The sequence below is a fragment of the Notothenia rossii genome, assembly GCF_949606895.1.
Source record: "Notothenia rossii genome assembly, chromosome: 5".
Classification (NCBI taxonomy): domain Eukaryota; kingdom Metazoa; phylum Chordata; class Actinopteri; order Perciformes; family Nototheniidae; genus Notothenia; species Notothenia rossii.
The window spans coordinates 54,845,784-54,869,536 of record NC_136903.1 but is presented as its reverse complement, the minus strand read 5'-3'; the positions used below and the strand labels follow the sequence as shown (position 1 = coordinate 54,869,536).

Below are 23,753 nucleotides of genomic sequence, written 5' to 3'. Positions count from 1 at the left end.
GCGGAAGCGTCAGCCAATCAGATCATATGCCAGTACAAGCTCTAGCCAATCAAACCGCATGCTTGTGTGTCCGGGGTGGGAGATTCATGTGATTGTTTGTTGTTCGAGTTTCAGACACGCCCGGATTACTATTGCAACAACACATCATCAGTAGGGTAAAACTAACCTGTCTCACGACGGTCTTTACTTCAACGCACGCCGCCGTGTGGACGCTGTGTAACACACCTTAAACTAAGCTTAGCTGGTTTCCATGCTAAACCTTTTCTGACATCCTTTGGCTGTAGTGTTTATAAAGAGTAATGAAAAAAAAGATTTTACAAAATGCACGTAGTGTAACATCAATCATAACTTCAACGATATATTTGTTTACATTTTTATTTTTAAATCCCACATTTCACATTTCTTTCTTTGGAATTGTGTTTTTTTTCTTCATATCAGTGCAGTTAGTTTCCATATTTGTCGTAAAAAATGTGAGTATTATGAGGGAAGAATTATTTTTCAGTTATTTCTTCCCCTTTAAAATGTTGATCATTGTTCTGCATTTATGCTAATAACAATAAAAAAAACCTCACTTATTTTTTATCTATTTTGAGTAACGATACGTGTAGACTTTTATGAGCAACCATAATCCTGTTAAATTAAAGAAACACGTTGGATTATATTCTCTAAGCAAAATGATAATTTAAAATTGTATCTTCACTTCTGAACAAAGAGGGGGCTCGACATATGCCTTTCAATTATCTTTATTTGTGTGATTCTGGCTTCAATAACAACATAAAAAAGATACAGTCCCACTTTCCCTTCATTTAGTCTCTTCTCTCTTTTTGACACAAGCTGACCGCGCATCACTTCATCAGGAGCAGGTCCGAGCATTGATAGATGATTAATAGATGGATATTTTTGTTGCAATTGAAGCCAACCGATTAAGACTAAAGTTCAAATTGGACCGTGAACATCCCTCTAAAGATAAAAGTTGAGAGTTTGTATTCCTCTAATGAGTGCATAATGTTAAGCTGTATTAGTTTGTGAATTAAACTTTGCATCACTTCCTCAGAAGAGTTAAAGGAGCAATGCTGGACATCAAATCATTTCAGTGTGTTTAAGTGTGTATAGAAGAATTAAAATGTTTATCCACTTTTAAATGTATGCTTCGGTAATCAGGTAAGTGGTGTTCATATGTGAACACAGCTTACATTTTTGGGAGAATGTTGCACATGTTAAGTATCATGCAATAATAAAAAAACTTTTTATTGACGGAATCATGGCGGTGCCAACTATTAGGGCTTTACAGGCAGACATTGTTGGTTATTTTGAGATGATAAATGTACATTTAAATTGTGGCGAGCAGTTTGCTTTACTTGATTTGTATAATTATAAATGATGACAGACCTACAGTACATTGTTTGTTAGATTTCGAAAGTTTAAAGTTTGCAATAAAAAAAGAAATTATATTTTTATATATATTCCATTATACCAATATTTAACACCACAACAGGAGTAATAGGTGTAGCAGTACCAAGGAAAAGGCCATAATGCAAAGTTGAAAGTAAACATGTTTAAATTAAAACCACAGTTGATAGTGTACGTATAACTACTTTTTATAAATACTTTAGCCTCCATTGATTAAAAATAATGTTGTCTTCCTTCTGAAAGTCCCTGAATGATTTCAAAGTAAAAACATCTCATAAAGAGCTATAAACCTGGTGATTTGTTTCGTAAAGAGTTTACGGCTGGACGTTGACGATGCAGCTGGCCTTGATGTCTCTGAAGGTGGAGCAGTCAATGTCGGCCACCAGAGTCCTCTTACCGGACTTGTAGTAAACGAAGGAGAACGTGACACACACGAATACGGTTGTTTGGCCCCAAGTCTGCCATCCTGCAGGAAACACAAAGTGTAATGAGATAAAAGAAGACTCAGATTTATTCAGAGTTTGGATGGGCAACACAACTTTTAACTTATGCCTTGAGAATTGAACCACACAACCGATTTTGGTGCCAATTAAATGTTGTCTATATTTAAAACAGTCAAGCATTACAAGCAGAAAAACACTGCAAGGAGCTCAAAACACAACAGAAACCAGGGGGACACTTAAAAGTGATGCACACTTGGTGACGTTTGGGTATTATAAAGTGCCACTGTTGGCAGAGTTAGTCTGTCCATAGTTGTAAGTGTTTTGTCAGTTTATCTGAAAATTACTAGGTTATCTACGTTATCTAGCTGGCTTACAGCAGATCTGCAATAATATGGGAAGGAATCATACGATTACATTGTTAAATAAGCTGATAAAACTAAGATTGTAGTTTCTTATGACAGTGAATGTTGCCAACTTTATAATCTAGTAGTAACCATCCTTTAATCTTTTATAGCATTTAACCGTTGAGGTTATGTCACACGCACACAAACACACTCACTTTAATACCACCTCGTATCTCACCAGTCCACTTCCGGAGAGGGTCAGAGTGCAGTTGGTCAACGTCTCGTTGCGCGTCGAGTTCAGGAAAGTCACTTCCGCTCTTGTCGTATGATCCACTTTGGCATACCTTAAAACCTGGGACACATTTGAACGGATTATTTAAAAACATTCGTCAGGAATCATCACTACCAATCATGTACACTGAACAAAAATATAAACGTAACACTTTTGTTTTTGCTCCCATTTTTCATGAGATGAACTCAAAGATCTAAAACATTTTCTATATACACAAAATAACCATTTCTCTCAAATATTGTTCACAAATCTGAAAAAATCTGTGAGCACTTCTCCTTTACCAAGATAATCCATCCCACCTCACAGGTGTGGCATATCAAGATGCTGATTAGACAGCATGATTATTGCACAGGTGTGCATTAGGCTGGCCACAATAAAAGGCCACTCTGAAACGTGCAGTTTTGCTTTAATGGGGGGGGTCCGAAAACCAGTCAAGTTTAACCCTAACCCTAACATGTCACCCATTGAGCATGTTTGGGATGCTCTGGATCGGCGTATACAACAGCGTGTTCCAGTTCCTGCCAATATCCAGCAACTTCGCACAGCCATTGAAGAGGAGTGGACCAACATTCCACAGGCCACAATCAACTACCTGATCAACTCTATGCGAAGGAGATGGGTGACATGTTAGGGTTAGGGTTTAACCCTAGGGTTTTCGGACCCCCCCAGACCCCCCCAATAAATCAAAACTGCACGTTTCAGAGTGGCCTTTTATTGTGGCCAGCCTAAGGCACACCTGTGCAATAATCATGCTGTCTAATCAGCATCTTGATATGCCACACCTGTGAGGTGGGATGGATTATCTCGGCAAAGGAGAAGTGCTCACTATCACAGATTTGTGAACAATATTTGAGAGAAATGGTTATTTTGTGTATATATAAAATGTTTTAGATCTTTGAGTTCATCTCATGAAAAATGGGAGCAAAAACAAAAGTGTTGCGTTTATATTTTTGTTCAGTGTATTAAGGTGAGAGAAAACAGCCTGTGTAAAATGTATTTTTTATGATAAGACGTTTCTAATAAAAGGATAGATATTCTTATATCAGGACTATCAACAGTCAGTGTTTGTTATTATGTTACTAGTTTGAATGTACCAATATTGCATGCAGCCTGTTCCAGTTAATCCAGCTAGATTTATACTATTTTCAACTTTTATCTTTCTTATTTGATCTTGCTTTGAATTTTTCTGTTGGTAAATTATTAAGCTTTGCCCTCTCTTAACTTTCTTGTAGAGAGATTTTTTGTCGTTTTTTTTTCGTTGTTGACTGACAGGGAGATGTTAGTTCGTTAAAGAGGGCTAGCATTGTGGTCGGAACGACCGCTAGCTACTAAAATCTCTAGCAGGATACAGTCAAGTACTTTGATCATTGAGTAATAATTTCCTTTGCTTCATGTCTTCCCCTCTCTCCCTATTTTCGCTTTGTCTAAATTTGCAAACTTCTGAACTTTGGGAGCATAAGTTCTTCCCAATGCAACGGCTACGCAACAGAAGTTACGTGACTATCCACGAATGCAGTTGCTCTAGGAAACACAGCACTTACATAGAACAGTTATACTGTACGTGTGTTTATTTCTATATTTAACAAACCTAAAATATTGTTATGGAAAATAAGTCACTGTTATATTGGGGGGTTAAATGTGCAGTTTGTCACCACCATCGGCCATAACCACATCCAGTGAGGACACAGTTGCCTAGTGCGATTTGAGACAACACCAGTGGCGTCGCCTGGCCTGGGCATTATTATTATTTTATTTTTTCTGCAGCCCCGGACAATTCTCCCTCAATAATATAAATAACACTTGAGAGGACGGCAGGTTTGTAATTTCCTGTGTTCAAATGCAACAGGGGCAAGACACCAGACCAATCAGAGAGTTGCATGGAAATAAACGTGTCTTATTGGCTGACAGGTACCTATGCTGTGACATAATGTATGTTTAAACTGTCTTATTCAAGATGATGGACATAAGAAGAGGTTTCCTTAAATAGAAGTCAATTCTCAGGTGGTGGCCCAAACAACAATATCAGAGCCACCACTTGAGCCAGGTAAACAAGATATGTAAATGTCAGTAAACTTCCAAGTTATGCAAATGTAACAGGCCCTGCTATGCAGGGCGTGATGACAGATAGTATTGCTGTAAAACAGGAGAAATTATGAGCAGAGAATTCCTTTTACTGCTCGTTTGGCGGGTCTTGCCAGAATAGCAAGCTAACGACAGCTCCGTCATCACGTCAGACATTTTACGGCAGACGCGTAAATAATAACAAACCCCTTTACGGCACGGCAGTGTTACTCTGCCATCTACTGCCCCTTGCTGTCCATTGTTAAACAGGTAATATAAAATGATATTAAATATAAACATAAAATTGTGATCACACACTTTGTATGTTACACACTCCCCGACAAAGAAAAATGGCTCCCGACATTAACCATCAACCTCTTAACTTGTGACCCTTCTCTTTGAACTTAAAACACTTATACACACTCTCATAAGGGCAGTTCTTTAAATTCACAGGTGAATACAATATGTATGAGAGTGGGTGTAACAATCTCTCCTTATCAATGTACATGTATGTATGGTAGCATTACAGTGTAAGGCAGTGTCTGGTGTGTAGTGTAAGGGAGTGGCTGGTGTGTAGTGTAATGTGGCATAGGAACGGGCTGCATTCCCCAGAATGGCAGGGCTTGTAGAGTATAGAGTCCCGCTGGGTCTGTAGGCCCACATGATCTGGAGGATGGCTGACCAAGGGAGTCATATGTCAGCGTTTGAGGAGGTCTCCGGTCCCATGTGGATTTCATCACTGGCTCATCCTGAGGTGTCACAGGTCGGTCATAGCCATAGGGTACTTGTACATACTCATGCTCTTGCGGTGCTTCAGAATCCACAGGCAGGTCTTCCTCATCAGTCCGTTCTTCTGGATGTTCTTGTCTGGTTTCTCTCTCAGGTGTAACAACTCCATATCTCGATGGCACTCTATATCAATGTGGTTCAGGTACCCTTTTCGGACCGTCTATGTTTCGCTGAGATCCAGAGCTAGGTTCAACATTCTGTGAGCGAAGTCCAGCTTGTGGGGGTACTCTTAGCTAGTATCGTACTCTAGGTGCCTCATCAGAGTTTTCTGAGTCACTGCTTTGTGATGTCTCTCTCTGTCGTTGTTTCTCAACATAATGACTCTTGCTCTTCCCTCTAGGTGGTAGCGGATTTCCTGTTGGTTTAGGCAAGTTTACAGGTAAGTCATTGACAACGTGTAGGAGATTTCGATGGAGGGTACGGATCTTATCACCACCTGTCTCAGGGCACACTTTGTACACAGGAATTTCAACAACTTGTTCTTTGACAACATACAGAGTTTGTTCCCAGTAGGACCTCAATTTTCCAGGTCCACCTCTCTTACTCGAGTTGCGGACTAGGACTCTATCACCAGATTGGAGCACACCTCCCTTGATGTGACAGTCGTAGTACTTCTTGTTTCTTGCATTGGAGTGTTAACTGTTTTCAGATGCAATGCGGTAAGCCTCTTTCATTCTCAGAGCCCATTTCTTAGCATAGCCCTGTGTTGTTTCAGTCTGACCTTTGGCTGACAGACCAAACATGAAATCTACTGGGAGACACGGGTGCCGTCCAAACATGAGGTAGTGGGGTGAGAAGCCTTTTGCCTCATGCGTGGTGCAGTTGTATGCATGTACAACCAGGGGTAAGTGGTCTTTCCAGTTGCTCTTTTCTTTTTCTCCCAGGGTCCTCAACATTTGGAGAAGTGTTCTATTGAACCTCTCAGCTGGGTGTCCTTGGGGGTGGCATGGGGTTGTCCTCGAATGAGCAACTCCAGCCAGATGCCTCAGGGTCTTGAACAGGTCATTTTCGAACTCTCTGCCTTGGTCGTGGTGTAACCTGGCCGGCGAGCCAAATCTTGGAATGAAGTCATTATAGATTTTTTCAGCAGCTGTTCTGCCAGATTTATTTATTTTTGCGTAGACTTGAGCAAATCTGTTAAATGATCAATAACTACTAAAATGTACTCGTAGCTCCCTTTGCTAGTTTCCAGGAGCATATAGTCTATAGACACAAGCTCAAGTGGTGCAGATGAAGTGATGCTGCCCATTGGTGCTCTGACGTGTGTCACAGGTTTCTTTTGTTTGATACAGGGGCACTTTCTGGTTACATAGGTTTCAATGTCTTTTTTCATGAAAGGCAAGTAGAAACGGTCTCGAGCCAGGTGGATGACCCTCTCAGCCCCAACATGTCCCATGTCATCATGGAGATGCTCTAGTACCAGGGGGTGGTATCGTGATGGTAAGACGAGCTGCTGCCGCTGACTGGCTTTCCGGTACAACAGTTGATTTTCAATGTGCAGTTTTCCCCACTCGTGCATGAGCTTCCTGAGTGTTCCACTGGCTCTCTTCCTGTCCTCATTGGTCAATATTGCCTTGGCCTCTTTAAGTTTGATAAGCTCACCGATTGCATGGTCCTCCCTTTGGGCATTGACTAGCTCACTGTGGTCAATGGTAAGGGTTGACACATTCACAGGTGACTCTGAGCATGAAGCCAGGTCCAATGCAGCAACATAAGCAACATCCTGCCTCTTTGCAGACTCACAACCATCCCATGTGGTTTGGATGATTTCTCTTGTGAGTTCCTCAGTACACTCTCTGACGTAGGTGTCAATGTGAAGAGGGAGACGAGAGAGCGTGTCTGCGTCTATGTTCAGTCTTCCTGGCCTGTATTTGACATCAAACCTAAAGTCTGCTAGCTCACCTACCCATCGGTGGCCCACAGCATTCAGTTTGGAAGTACTCATCATGTATGTGAGGGGATTATTGTCTGTGTATACTGTGAAATGGGGTGCATAGAACAGGTAATCCCTAAATTTCACACATATCGCCCACTTAAGAGCAAGAAACTCCAGTTTCCCTGAGTGCATCTTGTAATTCTTCTCAGCGGGAGACAGAGTTCTTGAACCATAGGCGATAACCCAATTTTCCATCCTGTCGTTGATACAACACAGCGCCGAGTCCCTGCTGAGAGGCGTCAGTGTGGGGCACAAATGTCAGTTCGAAATCCGGATAGGCCAACACAGGTGGGTGTAAAAGCGTGTCAATCAGCTGTTCAAGGATCCTTTGGTGATCATCAGTCCACAGGACAGGTGTCCTTGAGGGCAGCTGAGCTCCTTTTCCAACCTTATGTTTCCCCTGTGTCACGGTAGAGTTTCCTTTCCTTGGCAGCTCATAAACTGGTTTGCAATGCTTGAGAAGTTTTGAATATAGGCTCCGTAGTAGCTTAAGAAACCCAGTAACTTCCGCACTTCTCTAATTGTGCTTGGCCTCTTCTCTTTCAGGGACATGATGGCATCAATGTCTTTTGGGTCAATCCTGACACCGTCTGCAGAGACCAGCCTCCCAACATACCTGACCTCTTTCTGGAACAGCTCACACTTTGTTGGTCGAAGCTTGACACCATGGGACTGCAAGGATCTCAGGACTTGACGTACTCCCTCAACATGGCTAGTGAAGGAGTCGGAGTAGCAGAGGATGTCATCGAGGTAAGGGATACAGCAGTTGTCACGCAGAGAGTCCAACATTTCCTCCATGCTGCGCTGAAAAGCAGCAGGGGCGTTGGAGAGTCCAAAAGGTATCCTCACCCACTCATACAGCCTCCAAGGGGTGATGAACGCCGTCATGTGTCTGGATCCTTCAGCGATGTAGCCTTGGTGGTAGGCCTTCCTTTGGTCTAAAATGCTGAACCAGCTTTGGCCTTTTAGGATGTCGATGAGTTCCTGGATACGAGGCAATGGGTGACGGTCTGGTACTGTTTTCTGGTTTAACATTCTATAACCGATGCATAACCTTAGGGACCCATCCTTTTTCCTGACGCAGACTACAGGAGCTGAGTAAGGAGATTTGGACTTAACTATCCACCCTAATACAAGCAAGTCTTGGACGTACTCTTTAACCTCTTTATAAAGGGGCTTGGGCACTGCACTGTATGTGCGCTGAACTGGAATGTTGTCCTTTAAGTTGATGGACATTTGCAGGCTGGGAATGCAACCTATGTCCCCATCATCTTTAGCAAAGGCTGCCGATTCCTCGTGTAACATCTGTTCCACCTTCATCTGTTGCTCATCACTCAGGTGGCTGACATCCACAGGTGGGTGCCACAGTGCAGAAGTGGGTTTGTCACTGTTAGAGTGTGATGATGTGGAAGAACTGGCTATATTTGCCTGGCCTTGATTGTCCTTGCTGCTTGGGTTGTCTGTCTCTATCACTCTATCAATGGTTTCGATGTTGCCTAGAACAGTACAGCTCGGCAGAGTCACAGCACTTCTGGAATGGTTTGACACAGGCACCTTTACGAAAGGTCTCTCTGTCTGTTGGATCGCCATTAGTCCTTCTCCAACACTCAGCTGTGCCAGTGGTGTAGCTTCTAGATTGGGTTCGAAAAGCACAAGTGAGTCAGATTCACTAATATCCACTGGTACCCTGCACTTAATATAAGCTACCTGGCCAGGATAAATAGTGACTTCTTTCCTGCCTATCTTTACTGCAGCATTCTGTTGTTCCTGTTTTTGCTCAGTCTTTATGAAACTCACCATAGCACTGTCAATCTCCAAAGCACCCGTAAGCAAGTTGACAAGGATATATATCACTTTGAGTCTACTTTCATGACTCCTAAAGAGTTCCTGGATGACATTAAAACCAACTATCGGTCTGTCTATTTTTATTCGACTCACTAGGAAAGGCACCCGAATAGATAAGTCTGGATCATCGTTTCCCTGCAGGTTTACTACCACTTCAATCCATCCTTCATAAGGTACTGCATCTCCTGTGACAGCCGTCACGTAGAGATCATCCGCCATGAGTTCACTGAGGGGTCTAATATCTTGTCCCGGTAAGTATCTGTCTTTCCAAGCACTGTCTATTATGCTCACATCGGCCCCAGAGTCTAAAAGAGCGGTTATGGCGTATCCGTTCATGCTACATCTCAATAGCGACTTTCGGCCAATTAGCGGAGCTATCTTTTTGATTGGGTGTTGTTTGTTATTTTTCTGCGTGTTGATAGGTGTATAACCAGTGCTTTGTCTTGCTGCTGCAACCTCCTGGGGGTGGGACTTGTCCTTTGGGTCGGTGAGTGGTCGTCCCGTTGCCCTGACCGGTGCCTGTTTCTCGCCTGCTTCTGTCTTTTCAAGCAGCCTATAGCACGATGACCCTCCTCCCCAAAGAAAAAGCAGTGGCTACAGTTTGGTTGAGCCTGAGCTATGCATTGTGGGCACCCATACGGTCTCCTGGTCTTTTTCTCTGGTCTGGTTTTGTCAGAGCAACACTGGTGGGTGGTTTGATGTAGCCCCTCAGGCACCTGGGTTGTTGTTGATAGCCGTTTCAGTGTTTCCATTGCCTGTGTTAAAGCCTCAACCTGAGCACTCAATCTCTGGATGACATTATCCTCACGGCCCTTCCACACAGCAGCTTTGAAAAAATCGAGAAAATCTTGGAGGTGGGCTTTTCTGAAAGCTTGGGGATTTTTTGCGACCAACAACCAATCACATGAATCTCCCGCCCCGACATACAAAGCAATAGCAATGTTAAAATGAAGTAAACTGGATATAAAATCCCCAAAAAGGCGAAAACCTACCAGTTTCACCCACTGTCTCTGCCACCTCCCTCCATGCCTGGTTCCTCCAGTTTGTATCCCTGTAAATAGTTACTGGTCGTAAAGAACCGGGTGATTTGCTACCGTAATTTCTCGTTTGGAATATGAGGAAATGAACTGCGGTATGTCTCTCCCAGCTTACACGTGGTTTGATTGGCTAGCGCTTGTACTGTCAGATTTGCATAAACGGGATTTGATTGGCTGACGCTTCCACCTCAGCTTCAAAAGTTGAACATTGCTCAACTTTTGAATCCTGAAAATCCTGGAAATCTTCGCTTTGCTTCCCCACAGTGCAGTTCGGCGAAAAGCGAGGCAAAGTGATGTCACCCCATTCAAAATGAATGGGCAGAGAAGCGTTGGAAGCGTTGGAAGATTTTGTTAACGCTGCTGTGTAGACGGGCCGTTACTTTTGATTTTAGCCTTTCCCACACTGCTGAGTATCTCTTCAGGTTCAGCGAGTATGCTGTGTGCTTGAGTTAACTTGCGGTTGGAACTGCTTCCCAGTCTGTGCTTTCTTTCACTTTCTTCCATCATAGTCTTGATAATCTGCTTTATCGGAGCTTCATCAGACACAGTGGGGTCAGCAAGCAGTGGTTTCAGCTCCCGTCTGACATCCTCATGTCTCTCTCCCATGCCTTGATAGACTGCATTCAAAAACACACCCTGCAGTGTAGACGCTCATACTTAATAAGTGCATTTGCCTGCCTGGAGGTGAACATTATTTTTTGTTTCAGTCCTATCATGCGGTATAGGAATTGCTGTGGAGCTTCATTTTCATGCTGTCTAGCACACATCAATTCCTGGAAGAGCTCTGTGCTGCTCTTCTCGCCAAGGTGGGACTGCAGGAAAGTCTTCAGCTCGGTGACTGTAAGATCTTCCTTGTTTGTCAGCATGTCTTTAAAGTTTCCACCCTTTAGTATACGTAACACCCCTCTAATGATCTCGTCGTCAGTGTGTTGCTCTCTGCAGCCTTCCTCAATCTGTTTACATAAGCTGTTAAAGCTAATGTATGATGAAGTGTCAGTTATCTGCCCTCCATGAATCTTAAACTTCCTTCTATGCAGAAGTGAAAGATCTTTAAGGGAAATCATGCTCTCTCGGGTGGGATTAGCAGGGGTGGCCAACCAGTCAGAGGTTAAGAGCCACATTGTTTCTATATTACTGCAAAGAGCCACATCAAACACACAGTCACTGATACCGCTTGTGTCAGTTTTTTGTTTTCTGGAGACAAGATTTCAACCACGTCACTGATGCATTGTTGTGGCATTGGGATATATATTTTTTAAATCCTCTGGAGCAGAGAGAGGAGTTGTGGATTATTGTTATTGATTAATGCATCAGTGTTTCTTAGGGTCAAAAACACTAAACTCACAACTTAAAATGAAAGTGTTTAGTTTATTTAATAAAAGAGCACATGTTCCATGTGAAAAGGGACAGTAGTTATAGATTATTTGCAATTTGGTGCTATATATATATTTAAAGAAAAAACAATTATATATACAGTGGGGCAAAAAAGTATTTAGTCAGCCACCAATTGTGCAAGTTCTCCCACTTAACAAGATGAGAGAGGCCTGTAATTTTCATCCTAGGTATACCTCAACTATGAGAGACAAAATGAGAAAAAAATATTGTCTGAATTTTAAAGAATTTAATTGCAAATTATGGTGTAAAATAAGTATTTGGTCAATAACAAAAGTTCATCTCAATACTTTGTTATATACCCTTTGTTGGCAATGACAGAGGTCAAACGTTTTCTGTAAGTCTTCACAAGGTTTTCACACACTGTTGCTGGCATTTTGGCCCATTCCTCCATGCAGATCTCCTCTAGAGCAGTGATGTTTTGGCGCTGTCGCTGGGCAACACGGACTTTCAACTCCCTCCAAAGATTTTCTATGAGGTTGAGATCTGGAGACTGGCCACTCCTTCGTTGCCCGGGCGGTGTGTTTGGGATCATTGTCATGCTGAAAGACCCAGCCACGTTTCATCTTCAATGCCCTTGCTGATGGAAGGAGGTTGTCACTCAAAATCTCACGATACATGGCCCCATTCATTCTTTCCTTTACACGGATCAGTCGTCCTGGTCCCTTTGCAGAAAAACAGCCCCAAAGCATGATGTTTCCACCCCCATGTTTCACAGTAGGTATGGTGTTCTTTGGATGCAACTCAGCATTCTTTCTCCTCCAAACACGTCTAGTTGAGTTTTTACCAAAAAGTTCTATTTTGGTTTCATCAGACCATATGACATTCTCCCAATCCTCTTCTGGAACATCTAAATGCTCTCTAGCAAACTTCAGACGGGCCTGGACATGTACTGGCTTAAGCAGGGGGACACGTCTTGGAGTGTCACTGTTTGAGGTTGTGGACAGGTGTCTTTCATACTGATAACGAGTTCAAACAGTTGCCATTAATACAGTTAACAAGTGGAGGACAGAGGAGGCTCTTAAAGAAGAAGTTACAGGTCTGTGAGAGCCAGAAATCGTGTTTGTTTGTAGGTGACCAAATACTTATTTTACCAATTAATTCATTAAAAATCAGACAATGTGATTTTCTGGATTTGTTTTTCTCATTTTGTCTCTCATAGTTGAGGTATACCTAGGATGCAAATTACAGGCCTCTCTCATCTTTTTAAGTGGGAGAACTTGCACAATTGGTGGCTGACTAAATACTTTTTTGCCCCACTGTATATATTTTTTAAACACCTTGAATTTCAGGGGGCTCTGTTGGCGCCCCTCCGAGACAATTGTAGGGGAAACAACGATAGGTTTTGCCCCCATCAAAGGTGATTGGTTCTCTGCATCCAGGTATTATTGTGATTGGCTCTTGGGCCACATCAAAATTAGACGCGCTGTCATCCTCTCATACTGACACCTGACACCACACATACACACGTAGGGAGAGCCGGGACGAAAGTAACACGGGACGAAAGTAACGGAGCGATTTTATCCGAGCCCAAAAAACTTTGACCGGCCAAATTACGTCAGAATGATCAGCAATCAATACTTAAAAGACCTACTAAATATCAGGTTTAACTGTCAGGAGTAGTGTTGTCACAATACCAACATTTTGGTTTCGATACCAAGTCAAGAATTACGATTCCGATTCTTTTTTGATACTTTTCTTAAAAAAAGGGAAACAGTCTTAAATGTAATTAGTGTGCTTTATTTCACACCAGAACCATAACACAAACTTTTAAACAATGAGAACAATAAATAAAATAAATGAAAAGAATTCATATTAAATCAAATTAATACATTTCTTACAGACAGGCCTCGTGGTGTCCGTAGGCTTGCCCTCACTGTCAGAGATATAGCTAAAATACATCAAAATTTCACTTCTGGCGTCTTTTTTGTCAACAAGCCGAGGCGCAGCGGCAGTTGCACTCCCACTTGCAGCCATGCTTCTCGTTTAGTTTTCTCAAATGCTCTGGCAGCTAGCGCGTGCATGAGACAGCGGAGGCGCTTGAGCGTGCTTGAGAGGGGTGGGACTGAAGGCACGGCTGCAGTGCAGGGATTGGAAGCAGAGCGCTGAACACACACGGCTCTTATTAAAACGGCGCATTCTCACCGGAGTACTTTCCCCCGTCATTCTTAAAGTACCGATACTAATGAAACTGAGGAATCGTAAAGTTTTTAACGGTAGGGTATCGCGGTATACCTTTCAAGTATCTGTACACCGTGCAACACTAATCAGAAGTCAGTGTCTCTCCCTCAAACTCACACATATATGAACTGAAGAGCCGCATGAAACTAGGCAAAGAGCCGCATGCGGCTCGAGAGCCGCGGGTTGGCCACCCCTGGATTAAAGAATCCTTCTGTAAATGTAGGTGGTGAGTTAGGTGTATGCTGCTTACTGGGTTGGCGAGAGTGAGGTTGCGGTGTATCTGAACTAGGTGTGGTGACACCGTGTTGAAGTTTGTTTTGCACCTCCTCTAAGCCCCTTAACAGTTTTTGTATGTCTGTCATGAATGCCAGTCTCAGTTGGATTGTCTGATGACTTAAGTGGTTGGTTAGCGTGAACAGTAGCAAATAACATCAGAGGTGACTTAACAGAAGTATCAATTTCACCCTCTTTGGAACACACTGTACCACTGCTACGGTTTGCAATAATCAAATCAACAGTACCTTGTAGACACAACAACATTGACACTCCCTCATCTTATAGGTTTAGTAGAGTCATATTGTCCATATTCGCAGCAATATACTCAACACAGCCCTGGTCGTCGTCCCTGTTTAGCTCTGATGAGTCAAGTCCTTCCACTGGATCGAAGTGTGTGGCAACTTCATACGCTTCATCTGCTGTTAGCTGATGAAGTCTTTTCTCGTCAGTTGCCTGTGTTGTGGGCAACTGTGGCAAACAGTTCTGCACTCCTAGGCGTAGATCCCCTTTAACCTGGTCTCTCTACCTCTTGAGTTGCTAACTGGAAGCACCTCCACTCCGGCAACACGTCGTCAGTCCGGTCCTTTAGGTCCAATATCACTGGATCAGCATATGGTCGTCTCAAACGATGCTGATCCCGGACGAGCCCCAAATAATTTGTAACAGGCACCGCTATGCAGGGCGCGATGACTGATAGTATTGCTGTAAAACAGGAGAATTTTTTTTTTACTGCTCGTTTGGTGGGTCTTGCCAGAATGGCAAGCTAAGGACAGCTCCATCATCACGTCAGACATTTTACGGCAGATGGGTAAATAATAACAAACCCCTTTACGACAGTGTTACTCTGCCATCTACTGCCCCCTGCTGTCCATTGTTAAACAGGTAATATAAAATGATATTAAATATAAACATAAAATTGTGATCACACACTTTGTGTGGGTCACACAAACATGAAGCAAAGCATATGTGACCCGCTCTATCGAAATCAGTCGGAAGTCGCAACGGCTCATTTCAAAATAAACGTGGATTTGAGTAAAAAACTAGTTTTTCGGGGTTTTGGTGTTTTGTTTGATTTCAAATAAACAACGTCTTGGCTTTCAGAATCTGAAACTTTTATTTCCAAAATCAAACGATAAATACATGTTTGAAGCTTGTAATGGGAAGATGACAGCTCTCACGCTGCTCTTCCGCAGCGCTGCCCCCCCTCCCTCCGGCTGACATTATGAATGAAAAGCGTATAGTAATCATAAATAACACGGCAGAGTCCGTGATAGTTTATTTTCATCTGATTTCAAATAAACAAAGTCTTGGCTTTCAGAATATTAAACTTGTTTTGCCAAATTCAGATGATAAATACAACTTTGAAGCTTGTAAAGGCATCATTACGAGCGGAGAACGGAGTAACGTAACGTCACAGCTGGCATAACAACAGCCGGTGTTTCTTGTGAGGGTTTTCCCCGGGAAACCAACACAATACACACAAACGCAAAATACACAAACACACACACACACACACTATATAAACCAACATTATTCCTCGCGACCTTCACCCAGTAAAACGAAAATATTTTTCCTCCGTACTTTGACAATTTATTAGCCGCTAATCAGATCGATGGATTCCAGAGAAGATCAAATCGCAAGACTGTTGAACTCCAACATTGTGAGAGGGACAGCCTCTGATGAGCAATGGGTTCAGCTGATCACTGATTACTTTTTGACGGCACCGGTTGAAGTTTCCCCGTTATCCGGCTCCGATTTAGAGTCAGACAGCCCTGACACTGACAGCAGCCCTCAGACCACGGATGCTGAAGAGGATGAGGACACCACAGAGGAACAACCACTGCTGAACGACCCGGTGGCTGAGACACTTCAGTCCGTACGGCATTATGTGAGCGAGGACAGCGCTCAAGAGATTGAGAGGGCCTATGACTACAGGTGTAGCTGTACATTTAATGATGGAGTTCCCTGTTACACCCGTTACACCCCTGAGGAGATGGTCAAGAGACGAGACCAAATGAATGAAATGACTAATGGTAAGTAACGTTATAACGTTATATTATTTAAATACCTTTGACTGTGGTAACGATGTGTGTGTGAGTATGGGTTAGTGTTAAAAACATAACAACAATTAAAAATAATGCTCACATGACCACCTACAACTTAAAGTTGGCTAATACTCATTGAAAAATTATTGTGGTGAACATTTTCATAAATGTTTCAACCCTACATTTTATCCACATGGGGAGACATATTTTTTTGGCTACCCCTTAAATCACATGTGGCCCCAGCCTAATTATCTAAAGATGTGCAGAGATAGGCAGCTACAAATGTATTATCTCATGTGAGAGCAGTTTACTCTGGAGTCACTGCCAGACTAGCCTGTACTTATTATTACCCTTTATAATAGATAGAATATGTGTGTATGGGAGTGTGTTTAACATAATACTATAGGCAATGTGTGGGGGGTGGGCCTGTGTGTTCTGTTACACGTTAAAGATTTAAGTTGTGCTGTCGCCCATCAGCAGAAAATAGTTAACTAATTACAGGGGCGTGCCCCCAAAGCTGTGAGAACTGAGCAATCAGGTATCCATCTTAGGTTGCGTTTTTCCTGCAGCGTCAGCTTCAGCGTCAGCCAGACGAAGACTGACAAAGACATTAAGAGTCCTGTGGGAGGCAAAGAGGAGGCAAATCCTACTCTGATTGCGCCAAGTATCGCTGGTGTTATTTAGTTTTATTCAATTCTCTTGGGTTCTCTAGCCCCTCATGCTATAATCATGTGTATTTTCTGCATTCCTGTTCATGTGTCTTCTCGCAATTATCACTGGCCCCGTGTTTCTCCTAATCGATCTCACCGGCCTGCTCTCGTCTATCCCACATGCTCCACTGAGATCCAGCATCTAGTTTCAGGGGGCCTGTGGAACTGCCAGTCAGCTGTTCCTAAGGCTGACTTCATCTCTGGCTACGCTTCCCTGCAGTCTCTGGATTTCCTTGATCTCACGGAGACCTGGATCACTCCATCCAACACATCCACCCCAGCAGCTCTCTCCACAGCATATTCCTTCTCCCATACACCCAGACCCTCTGGCAGAGGAGGTGGCACTGGTCTCCTGCTCTCTCCCAAATGGAGCTTTTCCCTCTTCAAGCTACCTAATTTCACTCCTTCCACCTTTGAATTCCATGCCGTCACAGTAACCCATCCTATACAATTAACCATTGTTGTTCTCTACCGTCCACCAGGCGCCTTGGGGGACTTCTTGGAGGAATTAGATAATCTCCTCTCACACATCCCTGAAGCTGGCCCTCCCGCTGTACTTCTCGGAGATTTCAACCTCCAGACAGGGAAGATATCTGAACTAACATCTCTGTTAACCACCTTTGCTTTCTCACTGTCTCCATCCCCACCAACTCATAAAGCTGGCAATGTCCTTGATCTCATATTCTCAAGGAACTGCTCTACTTCTAACCTCTCTGTAAACCCGCTCCACACATCCGATCACTTCTTCATTTCATTCTCTCTACCCCTTTCCAAACATAACAACCTCATCTCTTCTAACTCTGCTCCTGTCCGCCGTAACCTCCGTTCCCTCTTCCCCTCTACCTTTGCCTCATCGGTGCTCTCAGCCCTCCCTTCCTCTGACTCGTTCCAACTCCTGCCTCCAAACACTGCTGCAAAAACTCTCCTCTCGACTCTCTCATCCTCTCTGGACTTTCTCTGTCCTCTCACATCGCGGCCGGCTCGTCAGTCCCCTCCTGCTCCCTGGCTAAATGATGCACTGCGTGCTAATAGAACCATCCTTCGGGCAGCAGAGCGGAAATGGTGGAAATCCAAACACCATGACGACCTCCTAACCTATCAGGCTCTCCTCTCCTCTTTCTCTGCTTCCATCTCTCAGGCAAAAAGCACTTTCTTTCAAGATAAGATCCAATCTTCCTATTCCAATCCCAAAAAACTATTTTCTATCTTCTCCACCCTCTTGGACCCCCCCAAAGCACCTCCCCCCTCCTCCCTTCTGTCAAGCGACTTTGTTAACCATTTTGAAAAAAAGGTTGATGATATTCGCTCTTCTTTTTCTGACTCACCTTTACTCACCGCTGGGTCACCAGACCCTCCCTTCACCCACACACTGACCTCCTTCTCCCCTCTCTCTCCAAGTGAGGTTCTTACCCTCGTTACCTCTGCCCGTCCTACCACCTGTTCTCTGGACCCTATCCCCTCAAACCTCCTTCAGACTATCGCTCCTGATATTCTACCATTTCTCACCCATTTCATCAACACTTCTCTAACTTCTGGTCACTTTCCAAACAGTCTCAAGGAGGCAAGAGTAAACCCTCTCCTAAAGAAACCCACTCTCAACCCGTCTGATGTTATTAACTACAGGCCCGTCTCTCTCCTCCCGTTCCTGTCTAAAACACTTGAACGCGCTGTCTTTAAACAACTCTCCTCTTATCTCCATCAGAACAACCTTCTGGATCCGCACCAGTCTGGTTTCAAGGCAGGTCACTCAACAGAAACTGCTCTCCTTGCTGTCTCTGACAAACTGCACACTGCTAAAGCAGCCTCCCTCTCCTCTGTCATCATCCTTCTGGACCTGTCTGCTGCATTCGACACGGTGAACCATCGGATCCTCCTTCACACTCTCCAAGAACTTGGAGTTTCAGGCACTGCACTTTCCCTCCTCACCTCATACCTCAACGACCGCACCTACAGGGTTACTTGGAGAGGGTCCGAGTCCGACCCTTGTCAATTAACTACAGGGGTCCCTCAGGGCTCGGTTCTTGGTCCCCTCCTCTTCTCCCTGTACACAAACTCGCTCGGGTCTGTCATTAGCCCGCATGGTTTTTCATACCACTGCTACGCTGACGACACCCAACTAATTCTGTCCTTTCCCCGCTCAGAGACCCAGGTCGTCGCACGCATCTCTGCTTGCCTAGCAGACATCTCTCGGTGGATGTCTGCTCATCACCTCAAGCTCAACCTTGACAAGACTGAACTGCTCTTCCTTCCGGGAAAAGATTGTCCCACTCTTGACCTAACAATCAACATCGGCACCTCTGTTGTTTCCCCGACTCAGACTGCAAGGAATCTGGGTGTGGTCCTAGATAACAAACTGTCCTTCACTGCAAACATCGCTGCTACAACCCGCTGCTGCAGATACACGCTTTACAACATCAGGAGGATACGTCCCCAGCTGACCCAGACATCAGCGCAGATTCTGGTCCAGGCTCTCGTCATCTCACGCCTAGACTACTGCAACTCCCTCCTGGCTGGTCTACCTGCATGTGCCATCCGACCTCTGCAGCTCATCCAGAATGCAGCGGCTCGTCTGGTCTTCAACCTTCCCAAATTCTCCCATACCACACCGCTCCTCCGCTCCCTTCACTGGCTTCCAGTAACTGCTAGAATCCACTTCAAGACACTGGTACTTGCGTACCATGCTGCGAATGGATCTGGCCCTTCCTACATCCAGGACATGGTTAAACCGTACACCCCAGCACGTGCACTCCGCTCTGCATCAGCCAAACAGCTCGCTGCACCCGCACTCCGAGGGGGACCCAAGTTCCCGTCAGCAAAAACACGTGGGTTTGCTATCCTGGCTCCAAAATGGTGGAATGAGCTCCCCATTGAAATCAGGACAGCAGATAGCTTACACATCTTCCGACGCAAACTGAAAACTCATCTCTTTAGACTCCACTTCGAGCGATAAAATTACTAACAAAGCACTTATATACTAATAAAGGGCTGGCTTTCTAAATGCCAGTTGAGTAGCACTTGAAATGTTTGGCTCTATGAAACCTGATGTACTTATATGATTCTGTTTTCTTAAAGGTTGTATCTTCCTGGTCGAATGCACTTATTGTAAGTCGCTTTGGATAAAAGCGTCAGCTAAATGCAATGTAATGTAATGTAATGTAATGATGAGTGATTGACACAACACATTATGTAATGTTATATGATTTTCCAGGTGAAAAGCATTTGGTGCTACTTGGAAAGATAAGCTCCAACATAAACCTCTCCAAAGAGACCGCTTGTGCAAAGAGAGGACACCAAAAGGAGCGGAAACAGCAGAGAACGTCCTATTTCTTAGATGGGCACAAAATCTGCCGGGAGACTTTCAAGTTTCTACATGGGTGAGTTTGATTTTGAAAAGGCTACTTCACTTTTGGTAGTGTTACTATTTTCAAATGAAGTGGTAATAAGCCATGCATGAGTTGAACTGAGTTTGACAATAACTGAATAGAAGCAGAATTTACAGCAATAGTAATACATAAATAAATAAATATATATATATATACATGCTTTTACATAATGAAAAAATACAACGACAATGTATATACTACAATGCATACATTAAATAAAGCCATAAAAAACAATCAAAGACTGATGTTTTAAACCATTCCAGAATTTCTCAAGACAAGCTGACAGGCATCATCAAGTTCTACAAGGAACATGGCTTGGCCCCAAGGATAAGACGTGGTGGTCGTGTGGTGACCAAAAGGGTGTTGTCCTTTGAAGACATCCAGCGAATTGTACGGTTCATTACCAACTTTGCAGATGTCTTTGCCATGCCACTTCCTGGACGGATTCCAGGGTTTAAGAGGACGGACATCAGTGTTCTACCAACAACTGAGACCAAGTCCTCTGTGTGGCGGAAATACAAGGTTCAGATGCAGGAGAAGGGTGGGTATTTTCTTATATTTTAATCTTGTTTTTTTGGGGTTTTTTTACACGAGGAAACCTCAATGGAAAACTAATGATGAGTAATCTAACAATGCTATCTTTGTCTTTAATCACCTTTCCAGGTCACCGTGCTGCTGGCAACAGCACATTTAGGAAGCTGTGGAAGGAGCTGACTCCCAGTGTCATTATTGGGAGGCCGATGACAGACCTATGTTGGTTCTGTCAGAAAAACAACATTGCCATCTACCGCAGCTCCAACTTTCCCGACTGTGTCAAGTCAGCGAAGCTCAGGAAGCAGGAAGAACACCTCCGCACCGTGGGGGTGGAGCGTCAGGCTTACCAGGAGATGGTCGCCAGCTGTAAAGAAACAGCTAGAGAGCTGGGTGTCAAATTAGGACCCAACCAACCCTGTAGCAGAGACATCACCATCCACTACAGCTTTGACTATGCACAGCAGGTGAGGTGTGTGAATGTGATGAATGCTGTGATAATCCAGAATGTTTGGAATGTAACAATATGAATATTCACACATTTTTAGAATTAGAGTATAGATCACTCATTAGTTAATTCATCTGTTGGTCTGGTGTTACAGGTTCACTACCCCAGTGACCCTCTCCAGCCCGGGCCCATTTACTTTATGGTTCCCAGGAAGTGTGGACTGTTTGGTGTCTGCTGTGAAGGTGTTCCTCAGCAGGTAAACTACCTCATAGATGAGGCTCATTGCAGCAGCAAGGGTTCCAATGCTGTCATTGCCTACCTCCACCACTTCTTCTCTCAGTATGGGCTTGGGGAGAAACATGTTCACCTGCACTGTGACAACTGCTCTGGTCAGAACAAAAACAGATACCTCCTCTGGTACCTTGCTTGGCGGTGCATGGTGGGACTCCATGAAGATATCTCCCTCAACTTTCTTATTGCTGGCCACACCAAATTTGCACCTGACTGGTGCTTTGGCCTGTTTAAGCAGCAGTTCCGCCGCACACCAGTGTCCTGCCTGAAGGACATCAGCCAGGCTGTCAGGTCCAGTACCGTCACTGGAGTCAACATCCCCCAGCTGGTTGGCAATGAGTCAGGGGAGACCTTCGTCAAAACAGACGACTGGCACAACTTCCTTGCCCCCAGCTTCAGACCGCTTCCAGGTATCAAGAGGTACCATCACCTACGCTTCACCAGTGCCGAGCCTGGAGTGGTCTACGCCAAGGAGTTTGAAGGTAAAGAAGAAGAATCCTTCATGCTGCTACGCACAGGGTGCTTTACTGACCAGGAGGCACGTCCCACTGAACTGACTCCCCCTGGGCTTGATGAAAAACGGCAGTGGTATCTTTTTGAGAAGATCAGAGAGTTCTGCACTGAGGAAACCAAAGACATCACCTGCCCCAAACCCTTAACACCTCATCCTTAATGAGTGAGAGTGCATAATACATCAACACTATGTAATTCTTCTATAAATGCTGTAAATATTTCAAATTGGTTTTAAGTACTGTTAGCTACTCTGTTGATTGTTTGCTATTTTTATATTGTGTAGTATATTTATCTGTTCTGTTGCTTGCTTCTTTCTCTAAATTAGCTTTTGTGGCAAATGATTCTAATGTTGTTAGAGGTTAACATGCAATCAGTTCATTTAAGTATTTATTCATAGTGTTTTTCATAAAAATTGTATATTGATGATTCTGCACGTGGGTATGGGTGTGCACGTGAGTACGGGCGTGCACGTGAGTACGGGTGTGCATGTGGTCTGGGTGTGCACATGGCCATGTACATGGGAATAGATGTGTGCGCATAAGCATGTGCTTGTACATAAATTGATGAACGTGCACGTGAGTTCGGGAGTGTACGGGAGTGCACGTTGGTACGGCGTGCATGTGTATGTGAGTGCCTTTGTTCCATGTATTGATGTATGAAAGTGACAACAAGAGAACAGTATATTGTGTGTGTGTGTGTGTGTGTGTGTGTGTGTGTGTGTGTGTGTGTGTGTGTGTGTGTGTGTGTGTGTTTTTGTGCAAACAGCTCTAGATGAATTCGTTTTATGGTATGGTTCATTTGAATAAATACCTAAGAAAGTACTGCAAACTTTGAAGGCCTTTTTCTCAAAATCATGGTTCGATGACATTCATTATGTAAAGTGACGTATTTTGCTTAATATTTGGAGGACAAAAACAATATTGATATCATTAGAAAGCTAAGAATCTCATCTTTCCAACAGTGTATCAAACTCAAAATGTGTTTCAGGGTCAATGTGACTGAAAATGATAGAGCAGGTCACATATATTAAAGCTTTGCTGACGTTACTTTGAAGTGCGCAGGTAAGCTAAACCGATAGCAAGTAGCTATAGCTAGCCAGAGATATTAAATAAACACTTTGTCATAAAATCAAAATGTTATGTTCTTTAGCGTTACCCGGTGATTTCAAAGAAAGCTCTTTGGAAAATGTTGACTTACTGTTCGACATGAAGCTACCTTACAGTACACAGTTGATCCAGAGTCCTGTCAGTTAAAGTGTTTCATAGTTAGCTTAGCTAAGCATCCACCTAGAACTGAAAGATATGGATATTATGTGACAGTATTTCTGAGAAAAAGTCAGCTGAAATGGTGGCATAGTTGCCACTGCTTTACGTGCCGACAGCATGTTTGACCGTATTTGCCGCAGTAAATGTGGCTGTTCGGCCACTGACTTTGCCATTACAACACCTGAATTTAAATGTGGAACCTCTTTTTGTGACAGATTTTTTCATGAAATTATAATTCTTCTGAATGATATTCCTATTGACAGCTAGTTTCTATGTGAACATTATGAGATGGACAGCCAGCTAACAAGCTTTTTATATACAAAGATTTCAAAATCAAAACTAATCCAGTGGGGCTCCTGGAAGGGGGGGCCACTATGCTCCCAAATATTAAGCCTTGACCCCAAATCTTAAAATGGCTATGGTTAAAAAATGATCTGCATTGTCAGAGGCCTTTTTCCTCCTTATCATGTCAAATTGTACAGCTTTCCTTAGTTTTGAATGCAGAAATGTTACTTTTTTATACAAATTTGGACATTTATCACATGAATATAAATTAATTTG

At 43.6% G+C, this 23,753-nt stretch overlaps 1 protein-coding gene and 1 pseudogene across 2 annotated transcripts in view; one reads left to right on the top strand and one right to left on the bottom strand.

Annotated features, from left to right (window-relative positions):
* Positions 1 to 247: 247 nt before the first annotated feature.
* LOC307038840 (protein-glutamine gamma-glutamyltransferase 2-like) overlaps positions 248 to 23,753 on the bottom strand; it is a 69,677-nt pseudogene continuing 46,171 nt past the window's right edge. Inside the window, exons 12-13 of the transcript XR_013810658.1 lie at positions 2,436 to 2,549; positions 248 to 1,876 (exon numbers count right to left, since the gene is read on the bottom strand). The product of XR_013810658.1 is annotated as a protein-glutamine gamma-glutamyltransferase 2-like (transcript). The remainder of the gene's footprint in view (positions 1,877 to 2,435; positions 2,550 to 23,753) is intronic.
* On the top strand, positions 19,936 to 22,126 carry LOC307038568 (uncharacterized protein). Its single transcript, XM_079680070.1, has 4 exons — positions 19,936 to 20,135; positions 20,408 to 20,685; positions 20,808 to 21,142; positions 21,278 to 22,126. The coding sequence occupies exons 1-4, from the start codon at positions 19,951 to 19,953 to the stop codon at positions 22,085 to 22,087; spliced, it is 1,608 nt and encodes a 535-aa protein (XP_079536196.1). The 5' UTR covers positions 19,936 to 19,950; the 3' UTR covers positions 22,088 to 22,126.